We start from the raw sequence: 13,036 nt of genomic DNA on the forward strand, positions 1-13,036 counted from the left end.
TTGCGTACGGAGCGATCGCTGCAGAAAGCAGAAGGGGGGGGGAGGAGGGAAAGATGTGCTTGGTAGTGGGATCCTGTTGGTAGAATTAGGTCATTTGGTCCATTGAGTCTGTTCCGTCGTTCAATGATGACCGATTTCTTTTCAGTTCTCCGAAGAATGGAAACAGCTCTGTGTTCACTCAAACATTGCCTGTAAATTTGTTTACCTTTTGTATACAAACTATAGTGCAATATTAATCCTTTCTTCACATAGTATATGGCACATTACCAGACTTCATTTAATGACACATTTAAACTTTCACATCAATGGAATGTTGCTCATGCATAAAATAATAGAGTACAACTCATTCGATCAGTAATTGAGTCAAGTGTACCACAATGAATAAATGCTAAAAAGGAAAAAAAAACAGAAAATGCTAAAAAAAAAAAGATCAAAAGCAGCATTTGTGGAAAACGGAACAAGATTTTAATTTCAGGTCAAAGACCCCTTATCAAGAGGGATGTGATGCTGAGGCTTTATAAGGCACTGGTGAGGCCTCACCTTGAGTATTGTGAACAGTTCTGGACTCCTTATCTAAGAAGAGATGTGCTGACATTGGAGAGGGTTCAGAGGAAGATGATTTCAGGAATGAAAGGGTTATCATACAAGGAAAGTTTGATGGGTCTGTACACACTGGAACAAGATGGGGGAGGGGGAATCTTATTGGAACCTTTCAAATGTTGAAAGGCTTAGACAGCAGATGTGGAAAGTATGTTTCCCACAGTGGGGGAGTCTCGGACAAGAGGGCACAGCCTTAGGATAGATTGGGTGTCCATTTAAAACAGAGATGCGGAGAAATTTCTTTAGCCAGTGGGTGGTGAACTTGTGGAGGCCAGGTCATTGGGTGTATTTAAAGCGAAGATTGATAGGTTCTTGATTGGCACGGCATCAAAGACTACGGGGAGGAGTCTGGGGAGTGGGGTTGAGGAGGGAAAAAAAGGATCAGTCACGATTGAATGGCAGAGCAGATTCGATGGGTCAGATGGCCTAATAATGTTCCTGTCTTATTAGAACTGGGAAAAAGACAAAATGAATCCATTTTAAGTGGCATTTTGAGAGGAGGTGGATGGGGAAAGAACAAAAATATCTGATAGGGCACGGTTGTTAGGGTAACTGGATGGTCATAAGGGAAGATGTAAAAAGAGGTTAACTACTGTATCTCTTAGGTTTTGTGGGAAAATGCCAGGGAAAGGCTGGTGGGAAGAGCAACAGCAGACCAAAGAGTTGCAAAAGGGATGATGCCTAGAGTGCCGAAAGTGAAGGTGACAGTGGATGATCTGTTGAATGCGGAGGCTGGTGTGGTAGAAAGTAAGGACCAGGTAAACACTATTTGTGACCTGTCCAGAATGAGTACTGGCAAGGATAGAAGTGCAGTAAATAGAAAGACTGTGGCCTTAGAGTTCAGCTTTTCTCTCTTCACTCATGTGCCTGCCCTCATGGGCACTTCCTTCAGCTCTGATGTACACTTCATATTTTTAATGTTATTTTATCTTTCTGATAAACTGTTCTTCCTGATTTATCAAACCACTTTGCTCTTTCCCAGTCCTGAATCCAAAACATTAACAGTTTTTCATTCCACAGGTGCTTATTGACTGATACCTGTGTTTTTTTTTAGCATTTTCTGCTTTTTATATATTTCCAGAATCTGCAGTTTAAAAAAATTCTCTCACTATAAGTATTTGGAGTTTCAAGAGATTAGAAACCACTGCCCACACTAACTAATCCTGGAATACTGTAACAAACAAGAGAAAGTCTGCAGATGCTAGAAATCCAAGCAACATACACAAAATGCTGGAGAAACTCAGCAGGCCAGGCAGCATCTGTGGAAAAGAGCATAGTTGACATTTTGGGCCAAGACCCTTCCGCAGGACTCAGTACAGATGCCGTCTCTTTTCTATAAATGCTGCTTGGCCTTCTGAGTTCCTCCTGGAATACTGTAATTTGGCTAATGCAGTGGACAATATTAATCAGAATTAAGCAAAACACTCAGGATTTCTGATGGTTAACTCAAAACCTTTGGTCGTTTTTACTAAATTAATAGATTAATAAAATGCAAATATGAGTTAATTCATTCCAGCTTACTACCACCCGTGATCTTAATGCGTAGTTTATAAGCTGTCCAAAGCACGCTTGAGGAATTTGACATATTCCAGGCCTTAAATTAAATTAACTTCTTTACTACATATAATAACTGAAGCCTCAAATTTTAAATTCATGAATTTAAAGAAATGGTTTGCAAAACTTCATGTTCTAATACATTTGGAATAAACTACATTCCACATGACCAAGACTAACAGTATTCAGCAGAACTGTAGGAAAATAGTTACAAACTGTACATTACCTCATGGTGACAAAGTTTCCCCAGACAGCTGCAATAGAAAAACAGAGTATTTATACTCCAAAAAACTACCAACACCAACCAATTTGTATGTCAGAGGCCACATTGGGATATTTATTTGGCCCCCAGCCAAAATAACCCAATAACCTCCCAGTATTAAAATCAAAAATTATACAAAAGACCTTTTGAATCTGTTTTCTCTTTCAAAGCTTAAGGAAGGGGGAATTGGCTGTATTCAAAACTACAAAGTTAAAAGATCTCTATCAAGCATCTGAAAGGTTTAATGAAAAATCCAACTTGAAGCCACCTTGACAGAATAATGGAGGGTTATGGGGAAGGGAAGGGTTAGATTGATCTTAGAATAGGTTAAAAGTGCTGCAATGTTTAACCCAATAACAATTCCAAATCAAATAACCTGCTGGAAGAAAATAAAGATATCATATTTTAAGCATTTAAATTTTAATTCTTACTTTCTCACTTCTAATAACCTACTGTATATACACAAGTTTGTTTACTACTTAGGTAGATTTCTCTGAGCAATTTGGTGGAGTAAACTAATATTTTTATAAAAAATGGCAGGCTGTTACATTGAAAAAATAATTAATGACATGGATGTTGGGAGTAAAGTGTTTTGTTTATATCCTTGTTTGTCAAATCATTTGGAATTAAGGTAAGGCAAAGCAAAAGCGTCTTTACTGAAATCACTTGAAGAAAAGGAGCATCACATCTTTCATTAGCTCAATATCCTGAACTTTCTACGGCAAGGAACGCAAAGATTGAACACAAAACCAAACATGCAAATAGATAAATAGATTTAATCATCATACAAAAACCACAACAGACCTGCACATGCATAGAATTTCTCACTAGTTTAAATGTACATGTTTTTAGTTTGTCAATTTGAGTAGCCTGGAATATGCAGTGCAATTTCCAATGCTGATGACTTTCAAAATATGACAGTAACATTTTTAATAGCATAATATAGGAAATATATTAAAGTATATCACACTTACACCATTTTCAGCTCTTATTACATAGCCTTCTAGAGTTAGCATTTCAACAGCTCATCTAAATCTTTCTTAAGCGCTGTCAGGGTATCTATCTCCACTGCCACTGCCACCAGGTAGATTTCAACTACTGTCTGGGCGAGCAAGAGTCATCCTCAAATTCCCAACCATATACCTAAAACCTGTACCTTCTCGTTATATATACCTTTATTATGGAATAAAATTCTCACCATCTTCATCCCTTGAGTTTGTACATTTCTATCAAGTTCTCCCCCACCCCCAACTTCTCTGCTCCATGGAAAATAATTCTGGTTTATCAGTTTCCCTCCACGAATGAAATCTCAGTCCTAGTCTACTTTCTGCTGAACAAGTACATGCACATCGATGCAATTATATCGTTCTGATAGTGTTGCAATCAGAAATGCATATTGTGCTCCGGCCTGACTAGTTTTGTATACATACAACATACATGTACACATTACAACATTGCCCATGATGTTGTGCAACGTTTTTTAAACCTACTTGAAGATCATTTGAATACTTCCCTTCCATAGAACCCTCCTTTTTTTCTTTCATCCATGTGCTTGAGAGTCTCTTCAATGTATCTGCCCTTCCAACCTTAACAGTGTGTTCCACGAACTTGCCACTCTGTGTAAAAAATCCTCTGAAATGCCTCCTACATTTTCTTCCAATCACCTTAAAAGTCACCCTCTCACATTAGCTTCTCTGGGGGGAAAAAGGCACTGGCTGTCTATTTTATCTATGCCTCTTATCATCTTATACACCTTTATCAATTTTCCTCTTGGCGTCTTTCACTTCAAAGAGAAAAGACCTAGCTCACTCAAATTTTCGAAGTTAGAGTAATATGATATGGGTAGCTACAGAAGTGGATGATTCAGACTTAGAAAGAGAGTCAGCTTAAGACAGCTCTCACGAATAGAAACCTTACATGACACAGCATCTGCCTGTATTTAGGATCAAATGCTTATTTGCCAGTTTTCCCCACACAATTTATTCAAATTGGTTTTGTATTGAAGAACCATCCTCCTCAATAATAATACCAGTAATAATTGTTGTGTAATTTGCAAAATTACCAATTGCACTTCCTGTATTCATATTCACATCAATATTATAAAATAGATAGAGCTCCCTGGTCCATCTTTCACCTTATAAAGCTCTTTATCCACAATACCATGCTATGTCATTTCTGCTTGTTGCAATAAGATCACATCACCATTTTCTTCTCTTTACCTCTCCCTGTATTCTGCATGGACCACTCTTACCATGACTCCCAGGGCCCCTCGTCCCTTCAGACCACTCTTCCATGATGCCTGGCACTTTCCACTACAATTGCAGGTGTCAACCTCCTCCCTCTCCACCGTCCAGGGACCTAAACAGGTCATCAGATGAAGTAAAAATTCATAAGCACTTTTTCCAACCTCATCTACTGCATTTGGTGCTTCCAAGATGCCCCCTCCACACCAGTTTTAGATTACCCTCCCCTCCAGCCCTTTTGTGTCCTTCTCCCTCTCTCCTCCCACACCTCCTCTGCACATCCATCACCGACCACTCCTAGTTCCATCCACTACTGGGGAGTTTTTAATTCAATATTACCACCTATCACACTCCTTTGTTTCAATCCCCTGCCAAAATTAGTTTACCCCTACCCAATAGCATCAACAAACCCTTTAGCAACAATGGAAGATCCATTCTAATTCAAGTGCAATCTGTCCTGATTGAATAGCTCCACTTTCCCAGACAGAAATTGTAGCAATTATCCAGAAAAACAAACAAAAACACACACACACTCTCACTCTGGAGGAACAAGTCCTGATGCAGAGGTTTCATCCAAGATATCAACAAATCCTCCTCTCAAGCCATCAACCCCCCCCCCCCCCCCCATACACAGATGCTGCATGATAGGACGAGTTCCTCCAGCAGATTATTTATTGCAGTAGAAAATAATATTTCTTCTGCAATTGCTCATCCTTTGCTAGTTATAGATTTATAGATGCAAGACACCTACTTTACCTCCATCTCAATGCAGTCCAATCTCAGAATTTCTCAGCAAATACTTCACACACTTAAGTTTATGGCAATTCATTTCCAACAGAATGCTTCGCAATCCTATCTATCTGTATGTTATTAGTTTAACTAGAACTCATTTGATGATTTTATGGATTAAGCTAGCAAATCTCTAGTTAACTATGATGCACTGATATCTCAATAATATACAAGAAGCTATGTTTTTCCAGTTTGCATTGGCTTACTTATCTTCTTGGCTAGTTGGTTATATCAGGCAGCTTGGAAAAGAGAATTGCTCTCGAAGAGCCAAAAGTTTGATGCAGTGCATTTCTGTTGTCATATTTCATCATTCTTGCAGGTTTCTATTTTGAGCAAAACGGTTTGTAAATAATCTAATCAATATTTAGTTTAAAGCAGGATGATGCCAATGATATATTTCAGTTCAGTTATGAACCTACGCATTTCAAGCATTTTGCTTTGAATTTCAGGATTCCAGTAGCATTTTTGCTCCTGTAAATAGCTATCTTCCATCTTGTAAAGGTGGCATTTTTGGATCAGTAAGTTGCAATTATTGGGAAGCTGCAAAAATCAGTGATTAGGCCTCACTCAGTTATTTATAAACATACAATGATTTAGGAAGAAATCAAATGACTTATCAAGTTGGCTGACAATTTTTAAAAAGTGAAAATGTTGCAAGTTGATTGTTGCAAGTAGCAGGTGGCAGAACAAGCAGCAGAAATGTAAAAATGCCTATTTTGATAAGAGCAAAAAGGGTCCTGACGAAGGATCTCGGCCTGAAACGTCGACAGCACTTCTCCCTATAGATGCTGCCTGGCCTGCTGTGTTCCACCAGCATTTTGTGTGTGTTATTGTTAGAGCAAAAAGGTCCTTTTTAAAGTGGAAATGGGCTAGTGAATGTTGCTATTCAGAGGAATTGGTGGATTACCAAACATGTCAGAAATTTCTCATGTCAGTTCAATAAACAATTAAGAAAATAATGTTAAATAAGATTTTATTGCAAAGTTGTTACAAGAGTAAGAAAGATTAAAAATTGAGATTACAACGTCTTTCACCAGCTCATGTCATTAAAGCCAAAGCACGGTTTATCAAGCAGAGTGACTGCAATGATATAGGAAGCACAACAATTAATTTGTACACAGTCTTTTACAATGTGATGATTAGCAGATAACATATTTAAATTATGTTGATGGAGAGATAAATATTGACCAAGATAGAGGTAAGTCTTTCTGGGTCTTCACAAAATTGTGCCACAAGATCTTTTGCATCCATGCAAGAAGAAAAATCAGGGTCCAGTTTAATCTTTAACACTCTCTTTGCAAAGCAAATCTTTTGCTTTCAGGATTTTGGTAAGATTACACCTGCAATACAATGCACAGCCTTATCACCTCAATCAAGGATAAACTTGTCCTGGAAGCAACAAAAATGTTTTGCAGGTTGCTTCCTGCAATGAGAAGGTAGCTCTCCAGGTAGAGACTGAATCAGTAATTAGGTCCTACAATTTCCAGTTATTCAGACTAGCTCTTGAAGATCTTACAGCATGTTTTCCAAAAGCTGATTCTCCATTCTAGAGTCACATACAAGAAGTCTGTAATTTACAAAATGGAGATTTCTTCGCTCAAGAGGCTTGTGGACCTTTGGAGTTTTCTGCATGGGAGTACATTCAAAATGGATATTCTTTTAAGAACTGGAATAATCATAAGAACAGTCTTAGCATGAGAAAGTGGCATTGATGCAAATGATTAATATCCAGCTGAATAACTGACCACAACTGATGGAACAAAGTTTATTGCTGTTCACATTTTTATAATTCTATTATTATTTTTTTCCTGTCTACTGACAGATTTTGACCCTAAAGAGCAAAACTAAGATCTTGCAACAGGCTTGGATGAAGCACAAGGTAGCACCCACATATATTCAACCTCCAAAAATTTTTTACCTCCAAAAACACTGCAATTTGCATACAATATTATTTGAATGCTAAAATGTCACATCTGGCATTTTCAAATCAGGTTTATTATCACTGACATACATCATGAAATTTGTTGTTTTGTGGCAGCAGTACAATGCAAGACAAAAGAAAAATCTCCCAGTTACAATGATAATTTGGCCATCATTTTTAAGCCCACAGTGACACTCATTTCAGAAATACTGAAACTCAGAAGTATCAAATTTCAGGAGAACATAGTCGGAACAGACATTTAATGCAGAATAGTGTGAAGTCGTAAATTTTGGGAGAAAGGATATCAATACAATTAAAGGAGTGGGAGACGACACTGTTTTGTGGAAGGGCAAAACTGAAAATGAGAACAGGAGTATTTGCTGCCTACATCATGCTCACCACAGACTTCCTCATCTCCTCTCGTGTCAACAAATGCCTCATGAAGCTTCCTTTCCTCCTCAACTGCTCCCAACATGTTACCATCATCAGAGTCTACACCTCCAACCTGATCAGCTGCAATGGCAATAAGTTTTTTTTATATAAGAGAACCTTGATTCTCGTGAAGTCTACTCCTGCATTCGCCATACTTGGCGATTTCAACACCAGAGCTGGAGGTGAGAAAGCTGACAAGGCGTAATGGGCTCACAGTGGCTTGGAAAGACAAACAGATACGGACTGCTCTTAATGACCATGTATGCTATGAACAACCCCACTGCCACCACCACACCTTTAGACTAGCCAACAAATACAATTGGATGATTTCAAGCTGAAATATTTACATAGATTGGTATAATTTGTAGGTGGGATATCCTCCATGTAACACCAGAGCCTCAAGAAGAACAGAGTGGTCCACAAATCACAGACCAGTTATTAACCTCCATACTGTCCCTATGCATTGTAGGCAGTCAAAGTTTACTCAAGCCACATTCAACGGTGTGAAGCTGAAGTATTCATATCTAAGGGAGAAATACCAGTTCTAAGTTGATGTCATGCTGGCTACTCATTAACTACTTACTGGAGACCCAAATGAGAAGCAGAACCAGTTCAAACAGATGGTTACTGAGTTTGCAAAGATTGTCTGTCCTTGGACCCAAGCAAAGAATTCACCAGGATTGGTTTGATGACAATAACGATGAGAAAATAAACTTCAAAACCTCAATGCCTCTGAGTGCAGAACAATATTGCCTCTGTGTCAAAGAATGTTTACTTCAATCATCTGAAGAGGAAAAACCTAAAGAGCACTCCAAAAAATGCAGGACAATTTATCAACTCACAAGACAGATGAGGTCCAGTATTATGCTGGCCCAAACAAAGGAGATTTTCCAGCTTGTCAAAAACTGGTTATGCACCCCCAAAGACCAGCATTACTCCGCTTCTCTCCTCTGACAGCAGCATGTCACTCAAATACAAAGAGAGCATTTATCCAACATCCTGAAAAGTCCCTCAACTCTTGACCCTGCATCCCTGGACGTAGTCCCACAGAAACCCACTCTGGATGGCACTGACCTACTGCCAGCTCTGAATGGAGTCAAAAAAATCAATCAATTAAACTAGTCCCAGCCAGACATTAGTCACAGGTGATCTTCCTGTTGAACTTTGCAAAGAACTGGCCTCCAAGCCATCATAACAGCACTTGGGAGGCAGGGAATGCCACAGTGTCTTCAAGATGCTACAGCTCTGTCCCTGTAAAGGCAACAATGTGGGTCACCCTTAACCATTTGATTCTCTATGTCTCAAAGGAAATGCTGCCAGAGCTCAGTATTGCATCAACATTCCCAATATGATCATCTCGGTTCCTCCAGAGACTAAAGGCAAGAACCAAGACATCTGAGAAACTAATCTTTGGGTCACTGTTTGCTGACGATTGCACCCTTATGACACATTTGCTATTTGAGCTTCAAATGACTAGTGACAAGTCTGACAAAGCCTCAGAATTCTTCAGCCTTACAATCAGTCTGAACAAGACCAAGGTCCAGCACCAACCTGCTCCAAGATCTTCAACGTATCCTTTCAACACAAGCATCAATGGTAATCGATCACTTTATCAGGGAAGCATCAGGTCTTCTGACAGCTCTCTTGACATTGAAATAGCAGCTCAAATTAGCAAGGCCAGTCACTTGGTTGCTTGCACACTTGCGTGACGAACCTCAGAACTGTCAAGCATTATCAAAATGTACAAAAATAGTCGTACTCACTAACCTTTTGTATGGCAGAGAGACTTGAGTGTTGTAGAGGAAACACATCAAAAACCTCGAGTGTTTCCACAAGATCTCTGCAATTGCTTGTAGGCAAGGTGACCAACATGGAAGTTCGGGACAGGGCTGGCATGGTAAGCATTGAAGCTATAATCCTGAGGACTCAATTGTACTGGACAAGTCCTATGATCCATAAGAACAGCTCCTGTATGCCACACTATCTCCTTTATGAAGTTCTTGTATAGGGCCACTGAAACCAGGGATATCCAAGAAAGTAATACAAAGATGATACAAAAGACAGCCTCAAATATAAAGCCAATCCTGCAAAAGAGGTAGACACTTGTGCCCAAGACAAAATGGGCTGGTGCGCTTTGACCAGAAGTGCCTATAATCAACTTTAAAGAACCAAGTCATCAGAGCCAGAGGACAAAAGAAGGCCTGTGCCTGCACCTGCACTTGCCACAATATCTTTTCTGTGCCCCACTGTCACTGAGTATATATCTGCACTGTTGGTCTTGGCAACCCCATTTAGTTTCACCAACAAACAATGTAGACATGATAATCGAATCTGAAGGTCAATCAACGATGAAAGGAGTTGTGTAACCAAAGATCCAAAAATGATTCTCATATATACAAGTCTTTCAAAATAGTTGAGAAGCTAATGGCTTCTTAGTTTTACAGAAGAAAGGTGGCTATGCTATGTATTTAATAATTATTGGTTTGGACCGAAGCCAATTAGGAGCATCACACCAGGGAAAATGTCAATACTTTGAAGAATCAAAAATTTATCAACATAAAAATTCATCTTATGGAAATCAGTTATACGAGGAAGTCACTTCCTTTAAGCAGAACTTTGAACTTTTAAAGGTTTTTAAAAAGTGAGCAAATTAAAGAGCTGTTAGTTTAAGCAAATGAAAATAATGTTTAACTGTCAGAATTAGCTAGGCAGCCTAAGAGGAAAGGCTGGAAAGGACAAGCTTATTTTCACTGGTGTTCAGACAAGTTAGAGAAGAATTGTTAAAACATACAAGATCCTGGGGGTCTTGGATGTCAGAGAATATTTTCTCTCTGAAGAAAATCTAGAAATAGGAGCTAATGTTTAAAAATAAGAGGGTGTCCATTTAATACAGAGCAAGCAATATTTTTTTCTCTACTAATGTTGTCTTTGGAATTGTCTTTTTCAAAAGGCCATGGAAGAAGAGTCTTTGAATATTTTTAAGGCAAAGGTAAATGGATTCTTCATAAGGATAAGAGTGAAAGATTACTGTAAGTAGAAAGGAATAGAAAGTTGAGCTTTCACTCCAACCCGTCACGCTCCTATGTAGCAGCCTTGAGGTGCCAACTGGCTTATTCTTATTCCAATCTATTTTCCCATATAAGCAGAAAACAAACCGACAAGATAACTACGTGGGATGTTAAAACTTATTTAGTAAGTCATTATTGTTGTTTCCTTCAAAATCCTGCAGAGTATAAAGTATTAAAATAGAAAAAATCTGCAAGATTTTGAGGGGAAAACAGTAGATGAGTTTCAAATTGGGTACTCTTTCTTTAAGCACACAAAATCAGAGCATTAAGAACATTTTAAGTAACCCAAGCTCCTGAAAACATGAATTAAATTATGATATCTTAGAACTTACTGATATGGTGGTGTAGCAGTTAATTTACTGGACTAACAGCAAGAGTTCTGGACCATTGATCCAGAGATACAATCCCTCCATGGCAGCTGAGGAATTTAAATTCAAGTAATTAAATAAATTTGGTATTAAAGCTAGCTTCAGTAAAGCTAACAAAGACACCAATGGACTATCTATATACATATATATAAAACATTCATAGTCCTCTTTGGAATTTGTAAGAATGAGTATGACCTTACTGAAACATTAAAGATCCTTACAAGGCACAACAGTGTAGAGGGAAGCTGTTTCCACTAGTGGGATAATCTCCAATATGGTGACATAGTTGCAAGTTTAAGGGACAGTCATTTAAAAATGAAGTGTGTTAAAACAACTTCTTGCAAAGTGTGATCTCTTGAGTTCGCTATCCAAGATTGTGTGGAGACTAGTAGGAGGAGCTATGTTTTGGAATGATCAGGTCATTGAGAGCCTACAGGAGCTGGCACTATATGTAAACTTACTAATGTAGTTGACTCAGAACAGCCTCTGCAGTTTGGGGATGATTAGGATTGCACAATTGATACTGGTATTGTCAGCAATATTAAAATCTCATGAAGGTACACAAAGAAGCATACTTTTGTAGAAAGTCTGGAACCTTCAGGAGACATCAAAAAGCTATTCTGAAAATATACTTTTGGTAATAATATCATCTAACATTACAATTTTGAATTCATACCTTTGTGGTCCCTTCAAAATGATGGAGGCCCACGTAATTCAAGACAAAGTAGTGCTTATAGGAGTTATTAAACCAACTTTTATCATGACAAATCAAGAGAAAAGGTGGACAGATTAAGAATCAAATCTCACCTCAGCTTCCTGCCACTTAACCTTCATCCCCATTTTCTATCACCTAATTCCACAGCATCTACAGTCTAGCACTCCAACACCTCCCTCCCCCTCAGCGTCTACCGAATTTCCAGCACCACCCTCCTCCCCACAAAGTGCCAGTCATCAGGCCCCAGATTCCAGCGTGGCGTCTAACCTTACAGATAAGATACCCATTCACTTCCACTTCAGTACTCAGTGCCCCCAAGCCCCCTTCACCCTCCGATCCCAGCCCTCTTACACTCCGCACCTCCTCCTAGTCGCTGTCCTGTAGCACTTTTCACACCAGCATTCCTCCTGTCCGCTCTCCTCCAGCCCCTTTCCCATCCCCTCAGAGTCAATTCTCACTTTGCCCCCACACTCACACAACGTAAGTGACTATAAGGTGCAGAGATGAAGTCTAGAGGACAAACTCACAAGCTACGTAAGCGAGCAGTGCGAGTGCAATCAAGAATTTCATCGTTCTTCGGTTAAAGCCACTGAACAGAGCTGCCAAACGGTTCTTTACCATCCTCTGCTGCCCGACCGCGTCTCCTCATCCCAGGCCAGCTCAGTGCGCATGCTCAGACTGCTCCAGTTGCCGCGCAGACGTCTTCAAACGCGATCGGGCAGCATTGTGGGATAGCACTGGTCTTCCCAGTTTGTCGGCCTCTTCGACCAATGAGGATGCAGCAAGATGCATGAAAAATAATGCTTCTTACTTTTTTCACACGGCGATTCATGATTACGCCAAACACGTGCGAATTATAATAAAATCAGAAAACAATGGAAAGGCCATTGGTAAGAAATTATTCCATGTTAGGATGATTTTATTTTGGAAGAAGTACATTAAAATTCAACCCATCCTTGAGTTTGCTTCGTGATTCGTATAAGGTTTTGCATTCTTTTTTGGCAGTACACAAGAGGTGCAACATGGAAGCAGAACTTTTGTAATACTGGATGTAGAAGCGATTTAAGTTCAGATGATGTAGAAT

The 13,036-nt window shown here is 39.2% G+C and overlaps 1 protein-coding gene across 4 annotated transcripts in view; it reads right to left on the minus strand.

Moving 5' to 3' along the window:
- Positions 1-12,619, minus strand: part of uxs1 (UDP-glucuronate decarboxylase 1) — a 101,774-nt gene extending 89,155 nt beyond the window's left edge. For 2 of the 4 annotated variants that reach the window (XM_073043554.1, XM_073043553.1), the window contains exons 1-2: positions 12,480-12,619; positions 2,381-2,408 (exon numbers count right to left, since the gene is read on the minus strand). In XM_073043554.1, the coding sequence (XP_072899655.1) occupies positions 2,381-2,408; positions 12,480-12,573 (122 nt within the window). In that variant the 5' untranslated portion in view covers positions 12,574-12,619. Of the gene's footprint in view, positions 1-2,380; positions 2,409-11,201; positions 11,288-12,479 lie in introns of all 4 variants that reach the window. The other 2 variants (XM_073043556.1, XM_073043555.1) reach the window with 2 other exon arrangements.
- Between the last annotated feature and the right edge of the window lie 417 nt (positions 12,620-13,036).

Source organism: Hemitrygon akajei, chromosome 4 (genome assembly GCF_048418815.1).
Source record: "Hemitrygon akajei chromosome 4, sHemAka1.3, whole genome shotgun sequence".
Taxonomy (NCBI): Eukaryota; Metazoa; Chordata; class Chondrichthyes; order Myliobatiformes; family Dasyatidae; genus Hemitrygon; species Hemitrygon akajei.